The sequence below is a fragment of the Lonchura striata genome, chromosome 21 (genome assembly GCF_050655825.1).
Source record: "Lonchura striata isolate lonStrDom1 chromosome 21, ASM5065582v1, whole genome shotgun sequence".
Lineage (NCBI taxonomy): Eukaryota > Metazoa > Chordata > Aves > Passeriformes > Estrildidae > Lonchura > Lonchura striata.
Window position 1 is genome coordinate 3,620,817 of NC_140723.1, and position 26,568 is coordinate 3,647,384.

The 26,568-nt window shown below is 51.5% G+C and overlaps 1 protein-coding gene across 4 annotated transcripts in view; it reads right to left on the reverse strand.

Annotated features, from left to right (window-relative positions):
- Positions 1-26,568, reverse strand: part of MEGF6 (multiple EGF like domains 6) — a 91,804-nt gene that overhangs the window by 21,177 nt on the left and 44,059 nt on the right. For 2 of the 4 annotated variants that reach the window (XM_077788134.2, XM_085558816.1), the window contains exons 4-13: positions 14,427-14,549; positions 7,402-7,527; positions 6,507-6,629; positions 5,789-5,911; positions 3,447-3,584; positions 2,749-2,871; positions 1,864-1,986; positions 878-1,045; positions 527-658; positions 311-439 (exon numbers count right to left, since the gene is read on the reverse strand). In XM_077788134.2, coding sequence (XP_077644260.2) covers positions 311-439; positions 527-658; positions 878-1,045; positions 1,864-1,986; positions 2,749-2,871; positions 3,447-3,584; positions 5,789-5,911; positions 6,507-6,629; positions 7,402-7,527; positions 14,427-14,549 — 1,308 coding nt within the window. Of the gene's footprint in view, positions 1-310; positions 440-526; positions 659-877; positions 1,046-1,863; positions 1,987-2,748; positions 2,872-3,446; positions 3,585-5,788; positions 5,912-6,506; positions 6,630-7,401; positions 7,528-14,426; positions 14,550-20,789; positions 21,901-26,568 lie in introns of those variants that run through there. The other 2 variants (XM_085558814.1, XM_085558813.1) reach the window with 2 other exon arrangements.

Consider the following 26,568-nt stretch of genomic DNA (forward strand, 5'->3'; position numbering starts at 1 on the left):
CCCGTTTAAAAACCCTTACACACCTACCTCCTCTGTCTTTGCTCCCTGACCCTTCCATGGAATAAATCCTCTTGGAAAGCATTCTGAAGCCCTCTCCCTTATGCTTGCTCCTGCTCTGGACACTTTACAACCTGTGCTGTAGACTTTAAGCCCTACAGCTCTATCCCAGTGCTGCTTTCTGGGAACAGCCCACCCTTGGCCCAGGCTGGGGAAAACTCGGCAGTGCATCAAGCGATGGCAAACCTCTGCTGAGACACTGGCAGCAGGAAGGAGGAGGAGGACAGAGAGGGCGAGGGGAGGCTGGACTCACCGTCCTGGCAGAGCTCTCCGGCCACGCCGGGCGGGCAGCGGCAGGCGCCGGTGGCAGGCTCGCAGGTGCCGCCGTTCTGGCACCGGCAGCTCTGGCTGCAGTTGCTGCCGAAGGTGCCGGCCGGGCAAGCTGGGGATGGAGAGGGAGATGGGGCTCAGCCTGGCCACGGCCTCGCAGGGCTGCACAGCCCGGGGCAGAGGACAGAGCTGCACTCACTCTGGTTGCACAGCACGCCCGTCCAGCCGGGCGCGCAGAGGCAGCCGCTGCCCTCGGCGCCGCACGCCGCTCCGTTCTGGCAGTCGTCACAGGTCAGGCTGCAGTCGGGGCCAAACGTGTGCTCCAGGCACACTGCAACGAGAGGCAGCACGGGTGAGAGGCTCCCCGAGGCTGCTGCAGCACCCTGGGCAGCTTGGAGCCTCCCCATGTGGAGGCTGCAGCAGGGCTAAAGGCAGAAAAGGCACTCAACAGGCCTGGTGTGTTCACCAAACATATAAACCCAGCCTGCACCATCATTCCCGAAGAGTCCCAGGCAAAGCACGGCACTGACCGCTGCTGCAAAATGCCCACCGAATTTCTCTGACAGCGTGTGCTCCCCTCGTGCTTCCAGCTCTTCCTCCTCTTCCTCGTAGTCGTCGTTGAAGAGCTGGGTGAACTCGTCCCGCAGGATGGCCACGTGAGGGATGGGGCGGATGACGGGGCGCCGGCCATCCAGGGCCTCCACCGTGTCCTCGATGGCTGGGGAGCAGGGACAGAGGTGACAGCGTCACAGTGGGAACGAGACAGGGTCTCTGGGAGGTGAGCAGTGGGACAGGAGATCTGGGAGGTCTCTGAGATGTGAGCAGTGGGACAGGAGATCTGGGAGGTCTCTGAGATGTGAGCAGTGGGACAGGAGCTCTGTGAGGTCCATGGGAGGTGAGCAGTGGGACCGGAGCTCCATGAGGTCCATGGGAGGTGAGCAGTGGGACAGGAGCTCCATGAGGTCCATGGGAGGTGAGCAGTGGGACAGGAGCTGGTTCAGGAGCTCTGCAGCAGCAAAGGGAAACCAGAACTCTCCGTGGCTCTCAGGTTTGCAGCGCTGAGCTCGCCCTGTTTTGACACCTCTAAAACTTTCCCAGGTTGTTTGTTGGGGGATTTTTTGGCCAGAGAGGGCCCAGGTCAGGTATGTGAGCTCAAGATCTCTGTACTGCTACAAATAAATAATGTTTTTTCTTACAAGGAAGAGCTGTAGAGGCTGGGGAAGGGGCTCTGGCTCTGTGTTTACCATGGAGACAGGGTTTAACACTGCAGGCTGGGCAGCTGTCGGAGGTGTAGCTGTGCCAGAGCTCCCTGCACTTCTTTGGACAGTGCTGTGAACAAGGCTGAAACAGGAGTGGTCCTGCCTGGGAAAGCTTTCCAGGGCTGGGCTGAGGCCCTGCCACTGCTCAGATGCTGTGAAGGAGATGAAGGAGATGAGGTGCAGGGCTAAGGAGCTCCAATCTGTGTGGCCCTGGCTCGGACAGGAGGCAGAGGAGGGACCCACTGCCCAGCTGAGGCATCTTGGACGAGGCACTTACTGATGCAGCTCCTTCTGTCTTCATCCAGCTTGTGCCCAATGTCACAGCCACACTGGAACGACCCTGGCAGGTTCTGGCACGTGTGTTCACACCCACCGTTGTTTGCAGAGCACTCATCCACATCTACAAAACATGGGACACTCCAGTGGGACAGGAGCAGCGACAGGGGCCTGGCCATGCAGCAGTTATAGGCTGGTGGCATCCTCTCTGCTAAATATGTGAAGCCATCAGCTCTAAAAATGGAGTTAAACAACCTCAGGGATTAAGGATGCCTGGGTTTCAACAAAAAAATGTGCTGGGCTTCAGTTCCCATCCATTATTAATTGTGTAGGAACAGGTGGGTGTGTTTGGCTCTTTCCCCTGGGAAATGTTGAGAACTTTGGAAGTGAGAACAATTATTAGGGGGGTTTTTCCCCACATTCCTTCTGCTGAGAAGGTGACTCATCAGAAAGCTGGCAGGAAAACTGGTAGGAGCTGGGAGAAACTGGAAGAAATGCCTGGCTGTTCTCAACCAGGTAGGAGAATTTCCTGTTCTCCTAATTAAAAGCTTCATTAGTCACTATCTTGGCTGTTTTTTATACAGACACTGTTATTTGTCTTTATCCCTTGGGTGAAAGTGATGGGCAGTGTTGCCCTCTGGGGTTAAACATCAAATATTTTTTGGGAAATAATGGGGTCAGCTCACTCTGAGTTAGCCCAACCTGATCTTGATGTGTTCAAAAATCCCACTGCCCCTCTCCAGTTGGGCTGGGCTTAGCACAGGGGCTAGAACCGAGCTGCCCAAGACTAAACAAACTGAGGTGAGTGACAAGAGGCAAATTAGAAGTAGAGGGACCCATTCCCTGTGTGGCCCTGCCTGGTGCCCAGGGAGGTGCTGGCACTCACCATCACAGCCACAGCCGTCGGTGCTGAGCCTGTACCCGGCGTGGCAGGAGCACTCGTAGCCCCCAGGGTAGTTGTAGCAGTCTTGCTGACAACAGTGAGAACCCGTGTCACACTCATTGATATCTAAATGAGAAAAAAAAAAGGTGTTAATACACTGCAGAGTGGTGGCAGGGACTGGTAAACTGCTCCCTGACTAGTTCTGGGGAGCTTTCACTGATCTGCTGCCAAATGCTAAGCCAAAATTCTCGAGTTCCTCGTGAAACCAGGGAGCTTTGTGTTAACAGATCGTCCTCCCCACCGAGGGAGGAATCCTGAGTCCTTGAGGGGAGTTCATTGTGATTCCCAGCTGGGGATTGTGGTTACAGGTTTTCTGTCCTTACAAGCAGGATAACTTGTAATTTGACTGACTCCTGCTTAGGGCAGTGTCATCCGGGAAAAACTAATTAGTTTGGAAGTCATAATTACTGGCCAAGTCATAAGTGCTGTCCACATATATCCTGAGAGAAGCTTGGGGTATCTTTGAGCAGAGCAATATTTCATCTGCTCTCACTTTCCATCACTCTCTAGCCTCTTTAGCCCGTTTGAAGTGCACATACACAGTAACCAAGAGGGATCCTGACCAAAGATCCCAAGAGGGATCCTCATCTTTACCCAGGATGTGCTTGGAAATCAAGGTCTGGCCTTTTCCCGTTCCTTACCCGTGCACGACTTCTGGTCCTCTTCCAGCCTAAAGCCAAAGTTACAGGTGCAGACTGGGCCAGAGCTGGTGTGGTGGCACACGTGGGAACAGCCCCCGTTGTTGGTTTCACAGCTGTTCACAACCTCCATCTCTATCCCTGGAAAAGGCAGCCTGGTTAGGATCCCGTGGGACACATCCGCACACACCCTGCCTGCCCTCACCAGCTCCTGGCACTGCATCCCTGCTGAGGAGGGGGATCTGCAGTGGGAAAGGATGGAAATAGCTCAGCACAGAGGCCACTGCTGGGCTGGGAAGTGAGGTATAAAAAGAAACCTCTGGATCTCACGCAGCCTGTCAGGGACGGGGTTGTGGAGCAGGCTCTGGACAGTCTCTGGGACGAACAGGCTGCGGATCCAACTGCTCCCACTCCTGCCAAGCAGCAGCGTGTGCTGCCAGCCAAAAGTTGGCTCAGCCTCAGAGCAGAGCTGTTCTGGTGCCAGGCAGAAATGGGAGCAGCAGAACACAGCTAAGTAGGGAAACATCCAGATGCCTACAGCGAGAATCGTTAGCTCCTGACATGTCAAAAGCGGTCGGCGCAAACATCAATTGCAGCCATAGATCATCCCAGCTTGGCAACGGTTCTGTAAACTTGTCTAGTTAATTAAGCTTTCTTAAACTAAAAGGAACTTGTTTCATGGAACTTTGACTCAGTCCTGAACCTCAGGAAAACAATTTCTGCCTTCAAGAGCACTGAGTTTTTCGTGCATTCAGACCCAAGGAGGATGAAAGAAAGGGAGCTTGATGCTTCCCAATGGATCTGTGCTTGTCAAAAACAAAATCTCTGCTGCAGTGGAAGACTTTTTCCAGATTTCACAACGTGATTGTCATCCCTCTCTTCCCTTTTCTTATTAAAGCAGCACAAACAGGGTTTTGCTTAAAAGAAACGTGCTAGGAAGGGCAGGGAGAAACCTTTCATGTGGAAAGGCTGCTTTGCTGACCCCAGGGCAATGCCAGTGTCATGGTGTGAGATTGGCTGTGTCCCTAAGAAGGCGGCTGTGTACATACTTAGGCTCTTCAACCTCATGTCATCATCCTGCTGCCCCATATTGCTCTGTTTGATGCCTTTCAAGATCCGTTTATGGCCTGCAAAGCCTTGCCTCTATCCTTGCCAAGCTCCAGCAGCTGCGCCAGGGGACCCTCACAGCTCCCAGTAACACCAGCTGCAGCACTGGGACTGACACGGTGGCTGTCATCTGTGAGGGGCTGGTGGCTCTGGCTCAGCCTGGCCCTGCTGGGATGCACCAGCTGCATAAAGCTGTGAGGACAGTCCAGCTCACTCTTGCATCACAGAGTTTTATTTCTTCCCTCGATGGGAGCAGATGTGATCCCTTCACTGGCTCAATTCCTCCAGTGACACATCTGCAGCTGACTGAGCTTGTCCAGAGAGTCCCCAAGAGCAGAACTTGGCTTATTTGAAGCCAAATGGCCCCAAATCAATTGTCTTAACCAGCTAAAGTGGCTTTGTGGTGACTTTAAAGATCAGACTGAGATTTTTATCTTGGTGGGGGAGTAAACAGCTCAAAAACTGCTTGTGAAATCCTTTAGCAGAGATTGCCACAGCTTGACCCTGGTGATTCCCACAGGGCAGTGACAAACATGTGCCTGCAGCAGCCCAGGTGTGCTCTGTCCTGCTGGGCAGGGCTGAGTGTTGGAACCCTGGCTGCTGAGGATTTCAGATTTCTGTGCTGACAGGCACTGACCCCCAAGAGAACTCTGCACTGCCATGGAGAAGCTTCCAAAATGGAATGACAGAACTGGGATTGTGGGTGTGGAGTTTGAATAGGAGTGTGTGATATCACAGGGTGGAAAACTTAGAGTTTAAAGTTTTAGAATATAAAAATATATAAAAAGCAAGATGGAGGTTTTAGGGCGGAGACTGGTCCTTCTTCTTCTTCCTTCTTCACCTTCTTCCTCTCTTCACCTTCTTCTCTCCTTCTTCTTCTCCTTCTTCTCTTTCTTCTCCTTGTTCTTCACCTTCTTCTCCATAGGTTTGGGTGGTTTTGTGTAATTGGATAAAAAAATCTGCATTGCAGGCCACGGTTGGTTGGTTATTGGGTTAAAAGTGAAAACAATTTAGGTGCAGGACATTTCTTAATTAGACAGTTTATCTCCCTTGTAGAGGGAGAGACACGGCTCCATTTTCAGATTGTTAGAGTGAAGTGCTGCAGAACTCAGGATCTGTGAGACTGTAACATGGATAAAAGATAAACATCTGTCCCAAGAAGAAATACCATCTCGTGCAGTTAATCCAAGCCTGGCAGAAGGAAATGAAGGCTGGAGAGCTGAGCCCGCAGTACTCACGGTAGCAGCGCTTGCCATCCGCCCCCAGCTCGTAGCCCGGGTTACAGGTGCACTTGAAGGAGCCCCGGGTGTTGAGGCACTGGTGTGCACACATGGCCAGCCCCGCCAGGCACTCGTTCACATCTGGGAGAAGGAGCAAGCCTAAGGTAAGTAGGCTGAACTTTAAACATCCTTCCAAAGGACTATTGTTATGGTATTTGAGCTCTGCACTGGTTTCTTGCACCCTGAACTCTTCACTGGGGTCCAGACTAACAAAGACACAGAGGTAAGAGTTTGGAATTGCTGTAAAGCTTCCCAGGAGATGGGATCACATGACAGTGGGACATTCAGAGAATCACAAAATCAATTTGGCCTGAAGAGACCTTGGAGATCATCGAGTCCAACCTTTAACCTAAAACTACCTTGTTACCAGACCATGGCACTCAGTGCCACATCCAGTTAATTCTTAAAGAATAAAAGATGGTGACTCCACCACCTCATTGGACAACCCATTCCAACGTCTGATCCCCCTTTTGGGGAAGAACTTCTCCCTGATTCCCAGCCTGAATTTCCCCTGGAGCAGCTCTGTTGTTGCAGACAGCTCGAGCAGGGCTCTTGCGGCTCCACCTGAGCCGCCCAAGGGAAGGCGTGTGCTTCCCTGCACTCTGCTCCCACTGAGCACTCCCTCGCCCATCAGACACAGGGCTTTTCCTCCCGGGGAGCTCTGCAGGGCACTCACCTTCGCAGGCCTTGCCATCGGGGGCCAGCTGGTAGCCGGGGTGGCACTGGCAGCGGGCGCGGCCGCCGTGGCTGTGGCAGCGGTGCATGCAGCCCCCGTTCCTGTCAGAGCATGGGTTCCTCACTGCAGGCAGAGCACAGGGCCCGGGTCAGCCCACACGGATCCTGCCTCCCGTGGCACTGCGGCAGAGCAGAGCACAGAGCAGCAGGAAAGCCTGCAGTCTGTGAAAGTCAGACAGAAAATCCCTGCTCCACCCGTTCGGGGGGATGTAGATGCTGTGAGGTCCTGCAGAAGGCTGGCATTAAGCTGGGTAAAACCCCTCCAGCAGAAGCTTGGCATGGGCACATCCCTCTGCAGAGATTACACAGCAAGTGCTGGCAATTTTCTCCAAGTGCTCCTACCCAGACGTTTGCCAATCTCTGACCTGCCCCAGGCCCAGGACAGATGCTCCAAACCCCACTGACTGCTGTGTTTGCAACATCCCAGTTGTTCCTTTTGCCATAGCAACTTCACAGCTCAGGATTTCCCTCCTTCCTGCCTTTTGAATGCCAACTTCCATGAATGAGAACAGCCTTGTGTTCTGTCCCCTTCAGCTTCTCTCCTTCCTGAGCCAGGAGCAGGTCAGCCAGAGAGGGAGAAGATCCCACCCCACTGCCACACACTGCTGTCCCTCCACTCCCACAGCAGCCTGTGCCTTCATACAATTTCATTTTTGTTGGCTACAACCCCTCCAGCTCATCCCATCCCTTGGAACAAGCCGCAGGATATGTCCATGACAACAAAACACAGAGAGTTTTTACTGGAAATCCCCCAGTCTGATCTGCTGGACATCTGACCATCCCCATCCCACAGCTCCCGGCTGGAATCCATGGCTCCCCAGCCGCCCAGGACTCACGGATGCAGCGTTTGCCATCCTCGTGCAGCTGGTGGTTGTGCCTGCACTGGCAGCGGTGCTGGGCCAGCGTCACCTGCACACAGTCGTGCTCACAGCCGCCGTTGTTCAGGGCACACGAGTTCAGAGCTGCGAGGCAAAGGGACACGAGGTTTGGCACAGAAGGAGTTTGGGTGGCTCCTGGGGACACAGGGACACAGGTTTGGCACCTGTGTGGGTGAAGGGCAGACTGCACACTCTTAAAGCTCGTGTGAATCGATGACTGGAGCACATTCAGTGACAAGGTCATGGCTGACTTCATGAGCAAGGAGGGTGTTAAGGAGGAGCTTAAATCCAGTGGGGTTTGGTGCTGCAAAACCCTGCGGGCAGTGCAGGACAAACCACCCACCACTGTACCAGGCGGGCACCCTGCTCTTTCAAGGCAAGATCAGCTCAACGGTGTTAGGTAGAATAAATTATGGTGACCCCATCATCTCCTTGGACAGCCCATTCCAATGCCTCATCCCCCTTTCAGGGAAGAACTTTTCCCTAATGCCCAGCCTAAATCTCCCCTTAAAATGGTTCTTTCCCACCATAAGAGGCCCCAGCACTCTCCCTGAAGGTGATTCCAGGACACAGGGAGCTGGGTCAGTCCTGTCCAGCACTACATGGGAGGGAAGCAGGTTTCCTGTCAGGCATCCACCCTCTCCAAAGGGCGCCGTGTCAGCAGCCAGACTCCTGTGCTGTTGCTGAAATTCCCATCCTTTAATCCAGGACAGTCCCTGCAGGTGCAGTGGCACAGCTGGTTTGAGCCATTACTGCTCAGAGAGCTGTGCTCAGGCACATGCAGGCTTTCCTGTAGCAAAAACTGAGTTTCTGGCTCCGTGATGTGCAGAAGTCACCGACGCCCAGCAGGAGCTGCCAGTTGTGGGAACACTCAGGGAAAAATGTTTTAAGATCCATCCTGTGTGTCCATACCTGGACCAGTTGTAACAACCCCTCAGGGTTGGCCAGTATGGACACACAGGGCTCTGACCAGGAGATTTCTGTGTGGAACCTGGGGCACGTGGGGTCCCTGCTGCTGTGAGCAGCGGTGTCACCCCGAGCACGCAGAGATCCAGCAGCAGGAGCTCTGATTTCATCCTCAGTGAAGGCAGGACTGGGAATTGAGCTTCCAAACTGGAGTTCCTGGCCATGCCACAGCTTTTCTGCGTGGACTTGTGCAAGGAACCTGGCGGGTTCCAAACAGTCAGGAAACAGAAGGTTTTGCCTGGGCTATGGTACAAAACAAACCCCATGACCATCTCTCCCCAGAATGATCCTTCAGGTGATCACAATGCCCTCCACACTCTCCAGAGCTTTGGAAGCAGGAGAGCCTGGAAAGCAGCTGCCAGCAGAAGTCTCTGCTTGGAGCACACCTCTGAATCCCAAGGCAAGTTGGGTCCTTGTTCTTGTACATTAGAAAACAAATATTTGGCTCAGGACAAAAGCTGGAGATCCTGGCCGTGACACAGCTTTCCTGTGTGGCCTTGCACGAGGAGCCCAGCAGGTTCCAAGCATCAGGAAACAGAAGGTCCTGCCTGGGATACGGCACAAAACAGACCCTGTGACCCAACATGTGGACTCCTCCCAAGCCTGGGAACAGCCTCCTCCTGCTCCTCCTGTTCCTGTAATGTGGGATGTCCCTGCAGGATCAGCAGAGGATGGGATGTTTAACTGGGATGTGAGCACCTTGCGAGCAGCCAGGGCAATGTGTCAGAAGTTTTGTTTTTACTGCAGATCTCCAGGACCATTGGCTTCAGATCCAGGAGGAATTTGAGCTGGGAAACAAAACAAGGAAGGACTGTCTGGAGCTGGATTTGTGGACTCTGGTGGAGAAGTCATTGTGGGATAATGTCATGCCTCCAAAGCCATACAAGCTCCCCCTTGGAGCACTGGATGTCTCCTGAGTTAAACCACCCAACTCCTTATGCACTGGGCTTCTGCAAAGAGAGGTGCATCTTATGAGAATTGGGGAATTGGCCTTTAAACGCTGTTCTGTCTCTCAGGAGCCACCAAAGTGTCACAACCCACTGGGCTGGTGGCACATGGCTCAAGCTAGCCCCAGTCCATGTTGGAAACCCATCCCTGGCTCCCTTAAGCAGAGCAGAACGATGAGCTCTGCTCTCACACGTTTCTGACCTATTTTTCAAACTCCAGAATAAAGTAACGTGCTGGCTACGAGGAATCTTATAGGAAAGCTAAAAATATCTCTAATGAAAACCATCTCTCCCCAGAATGATCCTTAGGTGATCACAGTGCCCTCCACAACCTCCAGAACTTTGGAAGCAGGAGAGCCTGGAAAGCAGCTGCCAGCAGAAGTCTCTGCTTGGAGCACACCTCTGAATCCCAAGGCAAGTTGGGTCCTTGTTCTTGTACATTAGTGAAAACAAATATTTGGCTCAGGACAAAAATAAAAGCAAAAAAAATATCTATTTTCATTTTTTTTCTGCCCACCCTTCCCCTGCAAAAAAAAAAAAAAAAAAACAGCAAAAAAACCAACTTTGACTCAGAGCTGAGGATCACTCTCATTCCAAATGTTAAAATAACTCAGCTTCTCATTTTATGCCTCTAATTAGCTAAACAACATTTGGGGGAATAAAAGCAGCTTGACAGGGTCAAGATTTTGCCATACAAAACATAAAGCTGGAGCAAGAACTCGGGGTTTATATTAGTTGTGCTGGCATTTTTTCCTTTAATCCATTTGGAAGGAAACAACAGAAATACTTAACGTTCCTGAAAAGCTCTGGGTCAGAGTTACACTACTCAAGCTCTAGCAGAGATGGGTGGTCATTTAAAAATATTCCAATATATTTAAGTGTTTAATAACATATATTCCAAAATAGCCATAAATAATGTGCTTGTTGGAGCGCCTTTTTTAAAAATAAAAAAGAAAACAAGTCAAACAATGCTGATGCCTGCCAAAACATTCCTTCATCTGGGAAAAGCACTGGGCCAACATGGAACAAGCCAATGCATCTTATGTCTAAAATAACCACCCAGGATGCAGTTATTCAGATGAATTTGAAGTTTAAATAACGGCCTCCTTGCAAACTCCTACAACTGAAAAAAACCAAAAGTCTGGGTTCTTCCACACAATATTTCAGGAGAGCCCATGTGAGGCTGGGTCTCCTCAGCTGGCTCCTTGCAGTCACAGCCAGCAGACCTCACTGCTGGCCTTGTTTTAATTACTGCTCGGGGTTTTTATTCTGTTTACAGAACCACTCTAAAAATATTTCCATTCCCAGATGCTCTGCCGAGCTTAACATTTCTGTGACAAGGCTGCCAAGCCCAGTGTCATCCTGTACATCACACAGATTTTTGTAATTACAGCTCAGACAGATTTTCCACAGATGATATTTCAGTGTCTGAGAGAGGGAGGTTCCTTCCAGCCCCGCTGTCTGAGGGGAGTGCAGTGCTGCTGGAAGATGCTGCTCCCAGATTCTGACCCTCTCAGGCCTGGGAAATGGATCAAGAGGGATGCAAAGGAGGTTTTTGCTGCTGAGTGCACCTGGGAAATGGATCTGTGCAGCAGCAGCCTAACACAGGAGATGATTTAATACCTGATCTCTGCACCCTCCAGCTGCCCTTCTGCCTTTTCCTCTCTCTTCTCACTCCTCCTCTTTCCTCTGTCTCACCTTTCCTTCAGAGACAAGTGATTTGCCTCCAGAAGCAGCAAGCTGATACCCCAGGAGTGACTGTGAGCAGCTGTAACAAGAACTGAGCAGGATGCTCCTTCTGCAGCATCACACAAACCCCCAGTGAGTCTAAGAAAAGGCTGAAAAATGTGTGACTGGGCAAAGAAAAAGTCAAATTCCCTAAAATGTGCAAGCTGTCTGCAAAATGAAAAGCCCCACCAAGCACACGTGGTCCCTGCACACACAGTTCAAGCCCACACAAACCTTCTGACATGGTCCTTCTGTTCATTATTCACCCCTATCACTGAGATTTCTTCATTTGAAGTTCTCCTAATATAAACAGGGATCCATCATGTAATCCCAAACTGATTTATCCTAACCTCAGACAACTCCCAGAAACATGTTGTGTGTTAATCCAGACCATCTCCCTGCTCCTCAGGCCAACACAAGCAATTGGCTCCCATTAAACCCCTCTGCCTCAGCCTGGCCTGCATCCCTCTGCTGAAAGAGTGGAGAAGGACCTGGAGATGTCAGCTTCCTGCCTCCTGCCCATGTGGTTCTGATAAAGAAAGAGGTAATTTCAGGACGCCCAAGGCCTCTCTTTGTTCTGTTTCGCTCCTTTTCTCCCTCTCTCAGCAGCGATTTGGACAAAGACACAACAAGAGGATCCTGCACAATGGAGCTGCTGAGCACCAGCTGAGAGCTGGACACGGGAAAGGGATTTTAAGTCATTTTTGTGCCCTCCTGAGTCACAGCCCAGGTACCAACTAACCCTGGAAAGCTGCCTCGGCCACGCCGGCGCGTTGTGGGGGAATTGTGGAGCTCCAGCTCAGCGCTGCCGACCCACCATCGGAGCCTTTGTGGGTTTTGTGGGGACCAGAAAGCATTTAAAGAATGAGATCCATGATCTGACAGCCCTTAACGAGAAACTTGACTAGAGAGGCCTCTTTCTGCACCCAGAACAATCTCACTGGGGCTGTCAGGAGCTTCCTACTGCCCAAATTTGTGATTGTCCCAGCGTGGAGCTGCGAGCTTCCCTCAGCAGAAGGACAAGGATGGATGGATGATGGATGGACAGATGGATGGAGGGATGGATGGATGGATGGATGGATGGATGGATGGATGGATGGAATGGATGGATGGATGGATCATGGATGGATGGATGGATGGATGGATGGATGGATGGATGGATGGATGGATCATGGATGGATGGATGGATGGATGGATGGATGGATCATGGATGGATGGATGGATGGATGGATCATGGATGGATGGATGGATGGATGGTGGAGGGATGGATGCTCACTGTCTCCTGTTCCCTTCATTCCTGGCCTATTCCCTATATCTAGTGGCAATATTTTGCATTTTAACAGCACGGAATCTCCACAGAAAATGAGAGGACATCCCAATTTGAAGAGAAAAACAGCTTTGAGCAATTACCCCGAATCCCTCAGAACTGACCACAAGGCAACCTGATGTCTGTGGGTACAGCAGGACAGCCACAAACACCAGCAGAGGAGGCACCTCTGAGCCTTTGCTCTGTTCTGAGCTTTTCTAAGGAAAAGATATTCCACCCCTCCTCACAGCTGGTTCAATGGGTGAAGCTGTAACATACACATGGACAGGCAAAAATGTGTAAAGAGAAAAACCACCAGTCCTGAAATGAGAAAGCCTCGTTTTAGATCCTCTCTGTCAATATTTTAGAAACATTTTTAGATAATTATGCAGTGAGAGGTTTTTATTTGCCCTGCCTGGTCTGCTTTGCTTTCCTGGGTGCTCTGCATCCCAGGGGTACCAGCACCACAAACTCACTGCAGGTCCTGCAGGCTCCACTGCCCAGAGCTCCAGGAACTGCCCCACTCACTCCTGTGGATCAGATTTCATGGACAGAGCCCCCTCAGCTTTGGCAGATGAATTCCAGCACTGCACATTATGGCTAATGCTGCTCACAAGTTTAATGCAAAGCAGGTTTGCAGTGCTGGGCATGGGCAGCAGGAGCGGGGCAGCCCTGCCTGCCTGGATCCTCAGCTACCCCAGCAGGGAAGCCTGGAGAGTGAAATAAAACGATGAAAATTCCTCTTAAAGAAGAGATTCCTCCCTCTAGAGATGCATTTTAGGCTTTCCCAGAGAACGGTTCCACCTTCTGGGGCTGGGGCTGGTGTCAGCCTGCCCCGCGTTCGTTCCGCAAGGCGCAGGCGGCCGCGGGATCGCTGCACACACCACAAGAAAGGGAGCAACATATTCCAGAGGCAATTAGGAGATGACAGACCACAGCACACTTACATGTGAGCAGCAGCAGCTCGTCACCCCGACACGAGTGTTGGAGCTCAGTGCTGGCTGCCAGGCTTGGCTTTTTTGTCCCTTATTTGCCATCGTTTTCTTTCTGGATTTTTCCCAGCGAAATATGGGGATCTTGCACTTTAAATCTCACTTGTTTGGGTGTCATTCTGTACTGGAGGCAGCTGTGGCCAGATGTGAGCCAGGGCAGAGCTGGGCACGGTGGGTACAGCTTCCCTGGATGGATTTTTCCTGCTCATATCACCATTCCCAACTGGAACACGCAGGCAGACTCTGGAGCGTGACTGTGTTCCGAGAAAACTCTGCAAACAGCATGGCCCGGGAATTCTTTCCACTTGCATGAAAATATCCCTCAAATAGTGGAAAAATGTGTCAAATGAAGCTGTGGGGGAGAAGTGGTTTAATTAAAACAGCCACAGATGCTGGAGGCAGACTCTGAGTTCCACTCCGAGCCTCCAGTTTGGGGCTGGCAGACAACATTTCAAGGAACTGGCCCCAAAATCAGCTGCAGGGCAAACCTGGTGCCTGGATGGTGATGTTTGGACAAGCACCATCCAAGAGAATGCACTACCAGCATCCCAGAGAAGAAGGTTTTGGATTATTATGGCCACAGTTCCACACACAGCCACATTTACTGTCTGTCTCACCCACTGCCCACAGCAATGCTGTGAAAATACTGGAATTTTGGGGAAACACTGAGGTCAAAATGAAGCCTGACTTGAAATTCCTCATACTTTTATTTATGTATCTGTTCTGAGAATGTCATGTCTGATATATCCTGAACCAAAAGCAGAAGCACCAAAGCACTTGGGAGTTACTTCTCCTGAAGCAGAATAAAAAGCAAAGCAGCCCCAGCTGTACGTGACCACAGGCAAGAACAGCAAACATTTTGAACCCAGGACAGAAACTGTGAAGGACACAGAGGAACACACAACCCATCAGCATTATCTCACATTCAGGGCACAGAGGATGGGAGGGAGTGAGGAAATCAAGGTTTTCTGTACCCTGCCAGGGATTTTGGTAGGAAAAGGGCTGCAGAGGGAGATTGCCAAGGGATTTCCAGGGCAGCCTTACCGAGGCAGGTCCTGCCGTCCGTGTGCAGGCGGAAGCCGGGCTGGCACTCGCAGTAGAAGGAGCCCAGGGTGTTCACACAGCGGTGCTGGCAGCCCCCGTTGTGCACCTGGCACTCGTCAACATCTGCAAAAAACACAAGGGAAAAGTGGGCAAAAGCTCAGGAGAGTGGACAGGAGGGTGTCTGAGCTCAGGAATATTTATCCTCTGCTGCCCGAATCTGGATCTGGGGAATGAAAGCAAAGGGAACAAGATTGGCCATTTTGTTATGTTCAATCAGTCAAGCTATTTGTGAAATTCCAGGGACAAAGCTGCAACCAGTGAACAACAACCAAAAAAACCCAGTTTGATTTGTCAGTCAGCACAAACCATCCTCATCTGATCACCTGCCAGCGGTCACCTCTCCCACTGACTCCAGGATAATGGATTAATTGATATTTTACACTTCCTTGCTTGTCAAAGGAAATTTTAAGTTTCTGAGACAGATTTCTTCCTGTGCCATAATCAGAAACATGGGGATGATGTGGACAGAGCTGCACAGTTCCTTAATTCCTGCCATTTGTGGGTGTGCACAGCCGTGCACCTACCCAGCCTTTCAGCCTGGAAAGGATCAGAGAGGGGAACCAGACCCCACCCCACAAACAGCAAAGCACCCAACCTTTCCCTTCCCCTTGGAGAGAAAAACTCCAGCAGCTTCGGGTCTCTCTGTTTGGGTTTTCTTTGGGTTTCTCTTTGCACTTTCTTCACCTCCAGCTCACCCAAGCCCCTCCCAGCAAGGAGAGCCCTGAGCCCAGCTCAGTTCCATCTCTAAGAAGATAAAGAAACATTTCCTGAGTGAATCACGGGGTGGGAACCCGGCCGTGTCCTCGCACGCCAGAGGTGCAGGAACGTGCCCAGCCCAGCCCCAGCAGTGCCCCGTGCCCCAGCCCAGCTCTGCTTCACCCACAGCTCCCACTGGGCAGAAAAAGGACACCAGAAAAAAGAGCAACACAGCCTTGGCTGAGCCAAATTTTATGTTCATCAGATTAATTGCCAAGAAAATCAGCCAGCAGCGAGGGAAGGTCTGGGTCAGGCATGGAATGGGAAGAGTGGGAAAGGTGAAGCATGTTTGAGTCTTCTGAGCTCTGCAGTGATAACATAAAATTACCCTTTTCTCAGAAATACTTAAAACATTAAAACCTAAAGTTCAAATCCTGTCCCAGTGATTCCCAGAGAACCCCCAACCTTGTCTTGAGGTGTCCTGCTACACTGGTCTTGCTGGGCTCTTCCTGCAGAGCTCCCACTGCAGCTGTGGTGTCCATTAACCCAGCAAAAAGCTCATTTCTATAATGCCAGCCCTTTGCTTTATTCAGTGAACTGAGCCTTTTGGGAGGTTTTGGTGTTTTCTTCCTGTTGTTTCCAAGACACTAACTAGTGAAAGAAAAGAAAATGAATAGATTTTTGAGGTGAAACATAAGCTTTGAGTGATGCTCTATGAAGAGTGAGCCAAAGCCAAAGTGGCTTTTCAAGGGGAAAAATGTGATGGCAGGAGTCTGACATGCTGGTCAAAGCAACCTAATTCTGATTAAATCATTTTCCTCTGCACACACTTGGGATCTGCAGAGCCCTAGAGTCCCTGGGGCACTCCCTACTCAACCCTGTGGGCAGGATTAGCTATTAATACACAGAAATGGCTCTATTCAGCTCAAGAACAGGAAAAATGGGGTTTGGGAAGGTCTTATGTAGCATAATAAGGTTTCTTGGTCTGAATTTAAATGACTATTCCATTGCTTCCCTTCAACGCTAATCTGAAACTGTTGAGAATTCACTGTCCAAGAAACTTAGTGATGTGTCGAGTAAACTTCTTACTTTCACCCCATTACTCATACTCAGTAATTTTACATCTCCTCTCTCCATGTCTCCTCTTCCCCCTTTGTACTTTTCACCCTCTAAATCTCCATGATTGCAGAGGGTTTTCCACATCCCAACTCCCTCCCGGCCCGGGAGAGCGGCCGTAGCTTCCCTGCCACCACCCCCACAAAACCCACCCCATCCCAGAGTCTTCCTGGAGCCTCGCTGATCTCTGCATCCCAAATTCTCCCTCTCCCCAGGGAGATTTTGGGACGCCCTGCACAATGGTGTGACCAAAACAAATCTGTCCCCAGGGGCAGCGAGGGGGCAGATCCAGCAGCCAAGCCTGGCAGATCCAGCAGCACCTCCAGGCATGCCCGAGGCTCACCCCAGTGAGAATTCCAGCTGGGAATACGGACTGGGAAGCAGCAGGAGCTGCTGCCAGGGCCAGGAGGAGCAGCTCTGTGAAGGGTCACATTGCCCCTGGTGCAGGTCCTGGCAGCAGAGCCCAGAGCCCTACGTGACACCGTGTGAGCTGCGGTTCGTGGCACGCCGGGGTTATTTTCCTACTGGAGAGCTGACAAAATCTGGTTGAAATTAATAATAGCAAAGGAGAGAAAATGAGAAGCATACAGGCTTCTCTTCAGCTGACTCTGAGCAAGACAGAGCCGTGCCAGGACAGAGTTTGCCAAGCCCTGCTCTGCATGCACGGGGCAGTGGGTACCAGGAAGGCCAACTGAGGCAGGAGCCCAGCACAGCAAGGGCTGGGGAGTGGGGCTTGGATCACTGAGATAGCAGAGATATTTATCTCTGCTATGTAAAGAAATTGCAGCTCATGTCTTCTGCAAGGAAGGCTCATCCCAGCCTCTTCCCTGAGCAGAAACAATCCCTGAAACCTCAGACACCTCCGTGGAGAACACAGGGAATTCTGCATTCAAACATAGGGAAGGTGAACACAAACTCAAAAAAAAAAGCTTTAGTTAGACACCTACATGGACTAACACAGGTAATACAGCAATCAAACACAGGGAAGGTGAACACAAACCCAAAAAAAATGTTTTATTAGAGACCTATACGGACTAACACAAGGAATAAAGCAATCGAACACAGGGAAGGTGAACATAAATCCAAAAAAAAGCTTTGGTTAGACACCTGAATGGACTAACACAGGTAATACAGCATTCAAACACAGGGAAGGTGAAAACAAATCCAAAAAACAAAGGGGCACAGAGTGAGGTGATTGCTTTGGCTGGCTGCACTCCCTGAACACACACAGGTCCTTCCAGAAGGAATACGGATTTATCTCCAACAAGAGCTACATGTCAGGGGGAAGAAAGTGGCAACAGCAGCTCTGCAAAGTATTCAATATTTGGTAGGGAGGCAGTTTATCTCCTTGCAGGGCTGAGGAGGAGGCGATGGATCCCAGCTGGAAGCACAGGCAGGGGAACACTGCAGAGGTTCGTTCTGTCTGGCCAAGCAGCAGTGCCAGGCTTTAATCCCTGCAGCAATTAGCCTGGATTACAGAGCAGGGCTGCAGGGAAAAGGTTAATTAAAATCCATCGAGATGAGCATGTGTGGGATTTAGTGACTTTATCTTTCCGGTACCAGTTTGTTGAAGATAATTCAGCAATTTCAAGGAGTGAAAAGACTGGATGGAGAGGACCCAACAGTTCCTGCTCCTGGGCAGGGGAGCACAGCCATCCCACACTATGGACACAGATTAGAATGAAAAAACCCTCAGCATTATTTCATTTCTTGCATGTGTCACACACAACATGAATAACCTGAGGAATTCGGATGCCCTGTTATTCCACACTCCCTGTGTCCAGACAAAACAGCAAGGTCCAGCAGTGCAAGGAGGCCATGGGAGAGGACAATGCTTCATCTCCTCTCTGCTAGCCTGGAAGTTTCTTCCTCCTCTAGGCTGAGGAAGGACGGCTGGGAAGGTGAGTGACCCACTGGAGGGAAGGAAAAGGCCATTTGGGTCAGTCAGAGCACCTCCACACCCTCGGCTTTCATCTCATCCTAAACCAGGCATTTGAGAAAGCACTCAAAGAGCTGTAGTGAGCTGTTGAGGCCAGTGTTCTATCCACTGCAGGTGGGAGGTGCCCAGAGCTTGCCCACACCACCTGTGCCATCCCCAGCAGCAGATTCCGAAGGCACCTCGGGAACGGATGCATCAGCTTTAGAACAATCTGCTGGAGGGAAAACTCTGCTTTGCCTCAGTCCCTGGCTTTGTCCTCAGCTCACCTTTTCCTGCCCCTGAGCACTGGGGCTGGAAGAGTGGCCCAGCTCCCACTTGTGCTCCCCTGTGTGCCTCGGGATGGGGCTGTAATTAGGAATTACTCAGCGCGGAGCAGAGGTGCACGCAGCAACAAGCACCTGGACTTGCTCTGGACTTGCTGCTGCTCTCACCCTCTCCAACCTTCTCTCATCACTGTCTTACCCTGTTCCCTGTGCAGGCTGTCACTCTGAGTGAAAGATCTCCCTGTGGATTCCCAAACACGGACCTGGGAATGGAAGCCCCGGGTGGAAACGCAGGTCGTTGTTGAAGGAGCTAATGGAACACCATCAAACAACAGCTCTGCTGCTTTCTGGCTGCTTTAGAGGTTCACAGAGAGGATACCACGGCACCGGGTTTACTTGCCTGTGATGATGGATGTGAGTCCCCAGCAGAGCACAAAGCTCCTCCTGTGGGGCGGCTGTGTGAGGCACAAACCCGGCGCTGCCATCGGTCACTGCAGAGCCCCAGCAGAGCCCTGTCTGCACACCCGGGGCACATCCAGGCACCCCAGAGCTCAGTGAGAGCACAAAGCACCTCCTCCCTCTCCTGGCACGCACAAAGCTGCCGGTGACACGCACACAGCAGAGCTTTGTGCCTTGTGGCAGCTGCCAGCTGAGGGGACACGGCTGTGGGGACGTGCGTGCTGGCCGGGCAGATGGGAACTGCAGGGCAACCAGCACACAGAGCCTAAAAATCACACCAAGACAACATCTGGGACTCTAAAAGCACACCAAGAGGACTCCTCCTACCTGTCAAAGAGAAGCTCAGGCAGCGAAGGAGAAATAAACCAAATTAAGCAAAGCTGCAGTGATTCCAGTTTAGGGTGAGAAAAGCCCTCAGCTGTGCAGCCCCAGAGGTACCTCACACCAGGGATAAAGCCAAGGCTGCACAGAGCTACCTGCCCATGGAGCTGAGAGGAGCAGGAACAGGATCAGGATCCGAGGAACTCTGCCTTAGGGAAGGGAAGGTTGGACCCAGCACAAAGCTGGAGCTCAGGAGCTTGTCTTGGAGAGCTACTTTGAGCCAACACAGTTGGATGGAGAGAGCAAACACGATCTGAGCTTGAGACAAACATCTGATCTATAAATAACAAAGCAGCAACCCGCCCCTCTCCGAAGGTCTGGCACATCTCACAACTGTTCTGATATCACTTTATAACCGACTGCTTGGGGTATTTATTTATTAGTATTATCCCAGGATGAGATAATGCATTCCTTGATGTCTACATTACACCCAAGCATCCCAAGCCTTTAGTGACCTTCACATATTCTCTATTATTTCCTAAATCCCCACGAGTTTTTCCTGCCGTGGAGGCAGCTGAGCACACAGAGAAGGAAGGGGAGGTGCAGTGGCAGAACTCACACCTGGCTCCATGTCCCCATCACCCACGTGCAACGGGAGCACCAAGGGCTCCATCCCTCCACCTGCTCCACGGGATGTCTGGCCAAGCGCTTCCCACACTGCAGCAGGCTGGGAATTGGCTTCCAAAAGACACTGAGGCTGAATGTTCCAGTGCAGTGATCCCTGACACGGTTCCTCTGCCTGCATCCCCCAGCCGTGCCCAGCTCCTGGCTCCGGCCGCTGCTGCCAGAGGATTTCCCTTGCACAAAACCCAACCCCAAATAACAGCGAGCCCTGTCCTGTGGGAGAATCTGCTGAGCAGCACTCGCACAGCCCAGCAAACACACAGCCTCACCGGGAGAGAAAGGCACCCTTTTCTCTTGTTAAAAACTTACCCAATTTCACTTTTTGCCCAGGACTGGGACAAGATCCTTTGGAGCCGAGGAAAAAACAAATCTACAGACCCTAGCAAAATGCATGCATTTGGCTTTTTAAGGAATATGGCACAGGAGCTATCTTTAACCCAGCTGGACAGCAACAGATGTGAAGAAACTCCTATTTCTCTCCCCCTCTGCCAGAACTGATTTTTCAGAGTAAAAAACGCACTGAAGAATAATAATAACAATAGTAATAATAATAGTAGTAATAAATAATAATAATAGTAGTAATAGATAATAATAACAATAACAATAATAATGATAATAATAATAACGATGATGATGATGTAAAAATAAATATAATAATACAAAGCACAGGCACATACACAGTATATACAGCCAGGTCACCAGTCTGTCACTTGGGTGGCCGCCAGCCCGGCACCTCCACCCGGCAGCTGGGGGACCCAGGGACAAACCCCTGGAGGCAGAGCCCTGCAGGGAGCCCCAGCCCGGCTCCCCAGGCCACCCACGTACCTGGCCGCAGGTCGGGGTACCCCGCTCGCCCCAGGTAGCAGGGGTAGCAGCTCCTCCACAGGTAGCGGTAGTGCTCGCCGGAGGAGCCCGGGATGCCGCCCAGGCAGCCCAGGCACCACAGCAGCGCCCAGGGCCGGCCCATGAGCGCGGCACGGAGCGGGGATGGAGCGGGACAGAGCCGGGCTGGAGCGGGACGGGGCGGGGAGGGAGCGGGACAGAGCCGGGCTGGAGCGGGACGGGGCGGGGAGGGAGCGGGACAGGGCAGGGATGGAGCGGGATGGAGCAGGGATGGAGCGGGACCGGGCAGGGATGGAGCAGAGGTGGAGCGGGACGGGGCAGGGAGGGAGCGGGATGTGGCAGGGATGGAGCAGAGCTGGAGCAGGAGTGGAGCGGGACGGGGCAGGGACGGGACGCGAACGCTGCCGCCGCAGCGGGACAGGGCAGGGATGGAGCGGGACAGAGCCGGGCTGGAGCGGGACGGGGCAGGGATGGAGAGGGACGGGGCAGGGACGGGAGCAGAAATGGAGCAGAGACGGAGCAGAGGTGGAGCGGGACAGAGCCGGGCTGGAAGGGGACGGGGCAGGAACGGGGGCAGGGATGGAATGGGATGGCGCAGGGACGGGACCAGAGATGGAGCAGAGACGGAGCAGAAACGGAGCGGGCCGGGGCAGGGACGGGAGCAGGGATGGAGCAGAGACGGAGCAGAAACGGAGCGGGCCGGGGCAGGGACGGGAGCAGGGATGGAGCAGAGACGGAGCAGAAACGGAGCGGGCCGGGGCAGGGACGGGAGCAGAGACGGAGCAGAAACGGAGCGGGCCGGGGCAGGGACGGGAGCAGGGATGGAGCAGAGACGGAGCAGAAACGGAGCGGGCCGGGGCAGGGACGGGAGCAGGGATGGAGCAGGATGGAGCAGAGGTAGAGCGGGGACGGGGCAGGGATGGAGCAGAGATGGAGCAGAGATGGAGCAGAGACGGAGCGGGCCGGGGCAGGGACGGGAGCAGAGACGGAGCAGAAACGGAGCAGAAACGGAGCGGGCCGGGGCAGGGACGGAGCGGACGCCGCCGCCGCCGCCGCGCACGGAGCCGGGGGATGCGCGGGGCGGTGCGGGCAGCCCAGCCCCGGGGGCGGTCCCGCTCCGCCCCCCGCAGGTACCGCCGGGCCCGGGAGCGCCCCGGACCCCCCGGCACGGCGGAGCCCCCCGGGATGGGCGGGAGCTGTCCCGGGCACCGCCAGACCGGGAGCCCGGCCCCGGAGCTGCCCACGCGTGGAGCGACGCGACCCTCCCGAGGCGAGGGAGGCACGGCTGCATCCACCCCGCCGGCCCCGGGCTGGTCCTCGACCATGAAATAAACCCGCGGATTTACCCCAAACCAGGCTGAGGAGGGATGGAAGGCGGGCAGGGGGGATCAGCATCTCCCCCCGGAGCACCAGGCTGCTGTGGGGTCTGGGAAATTAATTAACTAGATATTTGAATGACTTAGTAATGTAATTTGTAATTTTTTTTATTTTTGCAATGTTTAATTAAAATATATCAAAATTAAATTATAAATTTAAAAATATATATTTTAATGGTAGATAAATAGTTGTGAAATTTTTGTTTGTTATTGTTAGGACTTTTGTTTTCTTTTTGATGATGCCCAGCCAGTCCCGGGGCTCGGGTTGATCATCCACACTGAAATAAACCCACGGATTTGCCCCAAGCCAAGCTGAGGAAGGATGGAAGGCGGGCAGGGGGATCAGCATCTCCCCCCGGAGCACCAGGCTGCTGTGGGGGACTCCAGGGTTACACCAAGCAGGGAGTGTTTCACTGTGGAAGTGCCTCCTTACCATCACACCTCCCCAAAATAACACCAGCTGCTGAAACAGCACCCAGCAGCAAACCTGGGCTGGGCTGTTCTTAAAATAACGACAAAAAGCAAAGTTTAATCACCAAATTTAAGCTGCAGTGAGGAACAGCCACTGCGGCTGCTCCAAAGAAAACCATAACGCTCATTCCCATTTCCTGCAAGAAAGAGAATTTTATTTTACCTTTTTCATTAAATAAGAAGTAGGAATAGCTTATTGGATTTTCCAGAGGCAAATTCAAAAGCCTCATTTAAGTTTCTGGAATGTTTTGAAACAATATGCTCGCAGGGCTGAGCTGGGGGGAGCAGTCCCTGCTACTTCGAGACGTTTTCACAGTATTATTTGGCCACAGTAAAATTCCAAATTAAAACTTGTGGTTTAGGCTGCAATGAATAGCATTCCACAAAAAATTTTGAAACAGGCTGAATCCAGGAAGAAAATAGGGATTTCATGCTATTCTTGCAGCAATTTCCAAAGGAAGGTGGACTCCAGTCACGAGTCCCCTTTGCTGATTGTTCCAAGAGCAGCTTCCTAATGTTTCAGGGACCACTTCAGCTCATCTTAATATTTACACAAGGCAACAGCCCACATGCTTCTCATTAATATTTTTATTTTAACAAAAATAACAAATTTTTGCGTCAGTTGCTTTGTGGAGGGAAAAAAAGTGACCTCTCTGAAGGATGCTGTGAATGTTTGGAAACGGCCTGGAGAATTCCAGCCTGATGTGCTGCACACACACCTTGGTCAAACTGCCTGGTGGGTCCAGCAGAGTCCCCAGGGGGATGCTCAGCCCTGAGGGAGCAATGAGATGGGACTGGAGGAGGGGAAATGTTAGAGAGCCACCAGCAATTCCAGTCCCACAGTGAAGCCCTGCCCTGTTGTGCTGCCTTCCACCAGCCCTCGCTGTGCACAGACACGCTGCCACCCTGCCAGGAGCCACTTCCAACCTGCTAAACACTTCACCCATTCCAAAATACCCCGTGGCAAGACATGGGCTGTCCTTGCTGGCCCAGAGCAGGTCCTGGGCAGAGCCACGGGGAGCTCTGACACCGCTCCTGTAAACATCTCTGGAGGTGCTGAACAGCAGAAATGAGTGTTGCCACAGAGCTGTGAAAAATGGGTTAGGCCAGGTTCCTCTGCTCAGAAATGTTACCAAGATTTGTCTATCTTAAATTACCCTTGCCTGGAATGCAGATGGGGCACAGTGAGCAGCTTTTCGGGGAGTCCCTGACTCCTCAGAAAAGCCAGGGAAATCTCAGGAGAACGGGAAGCTGGACAGGACAAACGCATATCTGAAGCAATGTGGTTAATCAAAAGTTCTCCCTTTATTCGAGATAAGATGGTAGTTTATATAAGCTTCTACATAGTTTACAAAAACAAAGACACTCTGATTGGCACACTAACATTGTTTACCTTTGCCTTAAGGTGGTCAGACTTTTCACACTGCAGGTCTACTCTAATTCATGCTCAAATAGCTCATTACTTTGTAGTTACCTTAACATAATTTCTATCTGCGCCACAACTGAATTTTCACTGCATCAAAGGCTTCGAGGCCCCCCCCAAGGCCGCTTATCAGGCCTAGTCTGACTGGGTAGCTCAAACCTCATTCCAAACATAAATCATGACTTCTGTCTCTCAGAAATTCTGCAACACCTCAGGCAGCCACCAAAGGGACCTTTCCATGGCTTCAGGACCTGGGAATTCCTCCTGCAGCTCCCAAAACCAGCGTGACTTCTGTGGCAAAGCTGCTCCATCCCCTTTCCTTGGGCTGAGACAAAACCTGACCACAGTGAGGTTAATATCATGTAATTGATAATGCTTGTGGTGCTGCACATGTCCTTTCCATCTAGGGATGGAAGGGAAAGTGATAACTGAGGGTGGTTAGCTCCTGTGCTTGGCAGCACCTTGTGAAGTCACCCTGCCAGCTGTCAAACTGGGAAGGAGACTATGCAGAGGCCACAATTACTGAACTGAAAATCATAAACCTTATCCTCATGGAGGCTGTGGCTCCGTGTCCCACAGGTTTGGTCACAGAACTGAGACTGCTCCAGGCTGGGCTGGCTCCTTGAGCCTGACTCCAGGCTCAGACTCCTGGAGCCAGCTCAGAGGTGCAGCACAGGCATCAAAAGCACATCGGGCTCAAACACAAACTGAGCCCTGCTTATGTAATAAGTTATGTTTGGCCAGGTCAGAGCCAGCTCCAGCTTCCCCATCACCTAATTTACTTCAGCTGATTAAGTACCAAGAGCTGCTTGGAGTATGGCAACACATGAGGATCTGCAGCAGGTTATTACTGCAGCCTGGAGAGCCAGCCAGGAGAGCACCAACATCTTTTAACAGGGACAGGGATGGGCTGAACTCCTGCCTCTCACAGTATTTCATTCAGATTAAGTCTTAAAATTCTTGTATGGAGCCAAAAAATCAGAGTTGGGGATGTAGTGCTTCACAGCTCAACAGCATCGTGAGCCCCAAAGTGAATTCATCCCTGCACAGGCACAATCAACCTGCTCAGGTAAAGAGGAGTGCTGGAATCTTCATCCTAAACCCAAACTAAAACCTAAACTAAAACTTAAAACCAAAAACCAAAGTAAACCTAAAACCAAAATGAAAAAAACCCACTAAAAGGATGCCTAAACCATGAATCTAAAAATACCCTAAACCTTGAAGCATGTTTCTTCTGACATTAAAAAAAGAAAAGAAGTATTCCAGATAAAAGAAAATGGCCAGATGGAGACTGGGAAAGCAGAAACATTCGGGAGATGGAACATGGAAGAGGCGAGGAAAGGAACAAGCTGAAGGATGAAGTCTGTGATTTGGGGCCAGCATGTCCTGGGCTGCATGCTCAAATATATTCCAGACAGGTTTTTGAACTTCTCCATGTGTAATATTAGCTGGGAACTAAAATGAGACCCCCGTGTGCTGAATCAAGTTTATGTTTATACACAATCCAGCTAAAATGTGAATTTTCATTTACATTTGAAGCTAATGGCCTTGTCCTATGAAGGCCATGAAAAGTGCAAATACACTTCTCTATGTCAAGTGGTGCTTAGAGGGATAAAATAAACAAGAGCTTGTGAGAATTGTGGTTTAGGGGTTGGTTTATGGTGTTTTTTAAGAGCTCTCCACTGCGCCGCTCCAACATGCCTGCTCCTGGGGCAGAGCCCAGGGCACGTCAACACCTGAGCTCGCCTAGAACCTGCCATGCCTCCAAAGCCATGGTAACACAGCAAACCTGTTTGTTTCCTGTAAAAAATCCAACACACGACATCCCCAAACCACTCTGCAGACAACTTTTCCACTGGAAATCACATTAGAAATACAGGCTATGCCCACGGCTCCTCCTGGCACTGATTCCAGGAGCTACTGGGCATCCCTCTGGATGCAGCCATGAGGGATGCCAAGCCCCAGCCCTGCCCTGTCCTGACCCAGCTGTTTCAATTCCCTCATCGCTGCTCACCTGGAAAACAGCAGCAGAAAAAAGGTATGAAGTGCTTTGTTTGGGGCAGAGACCAAATATAAGAGTTTCTCCCAAACTTGTTGCATTTGTGATTCTTTCTGAGAGAGTTCCCTTCCTCCCTGCATGTGGGAATCCTGGCTTCCCTCTGGCTGCCCTGGGATCCTGGCAGGGGTCAGGAACCCCCTGGACAGAGCCCCCACAGACACTGGCTGTGATCTCTGTCCATGGAAAAGAGTTTTCAATCTTACATGATGAATTACAAGCTCTGAGGGTTTGAAATCAGTAATAATTAAGTGTGGCACAGGTGCAAAAGTAAAATTTTAAGTTTCTAAATTAAGGGTTCAAAGGGCACAAGATGGAGGAAACTGGGTGTGTCTTGTCCTTTTTCTCCTTCTTCATGCCCTCCATGTCTCACTGTGGTGTTGGCATTTTTCTGTTGGTTCAGGCTGGGGACACACTGTCCAACGTAGGTGACAG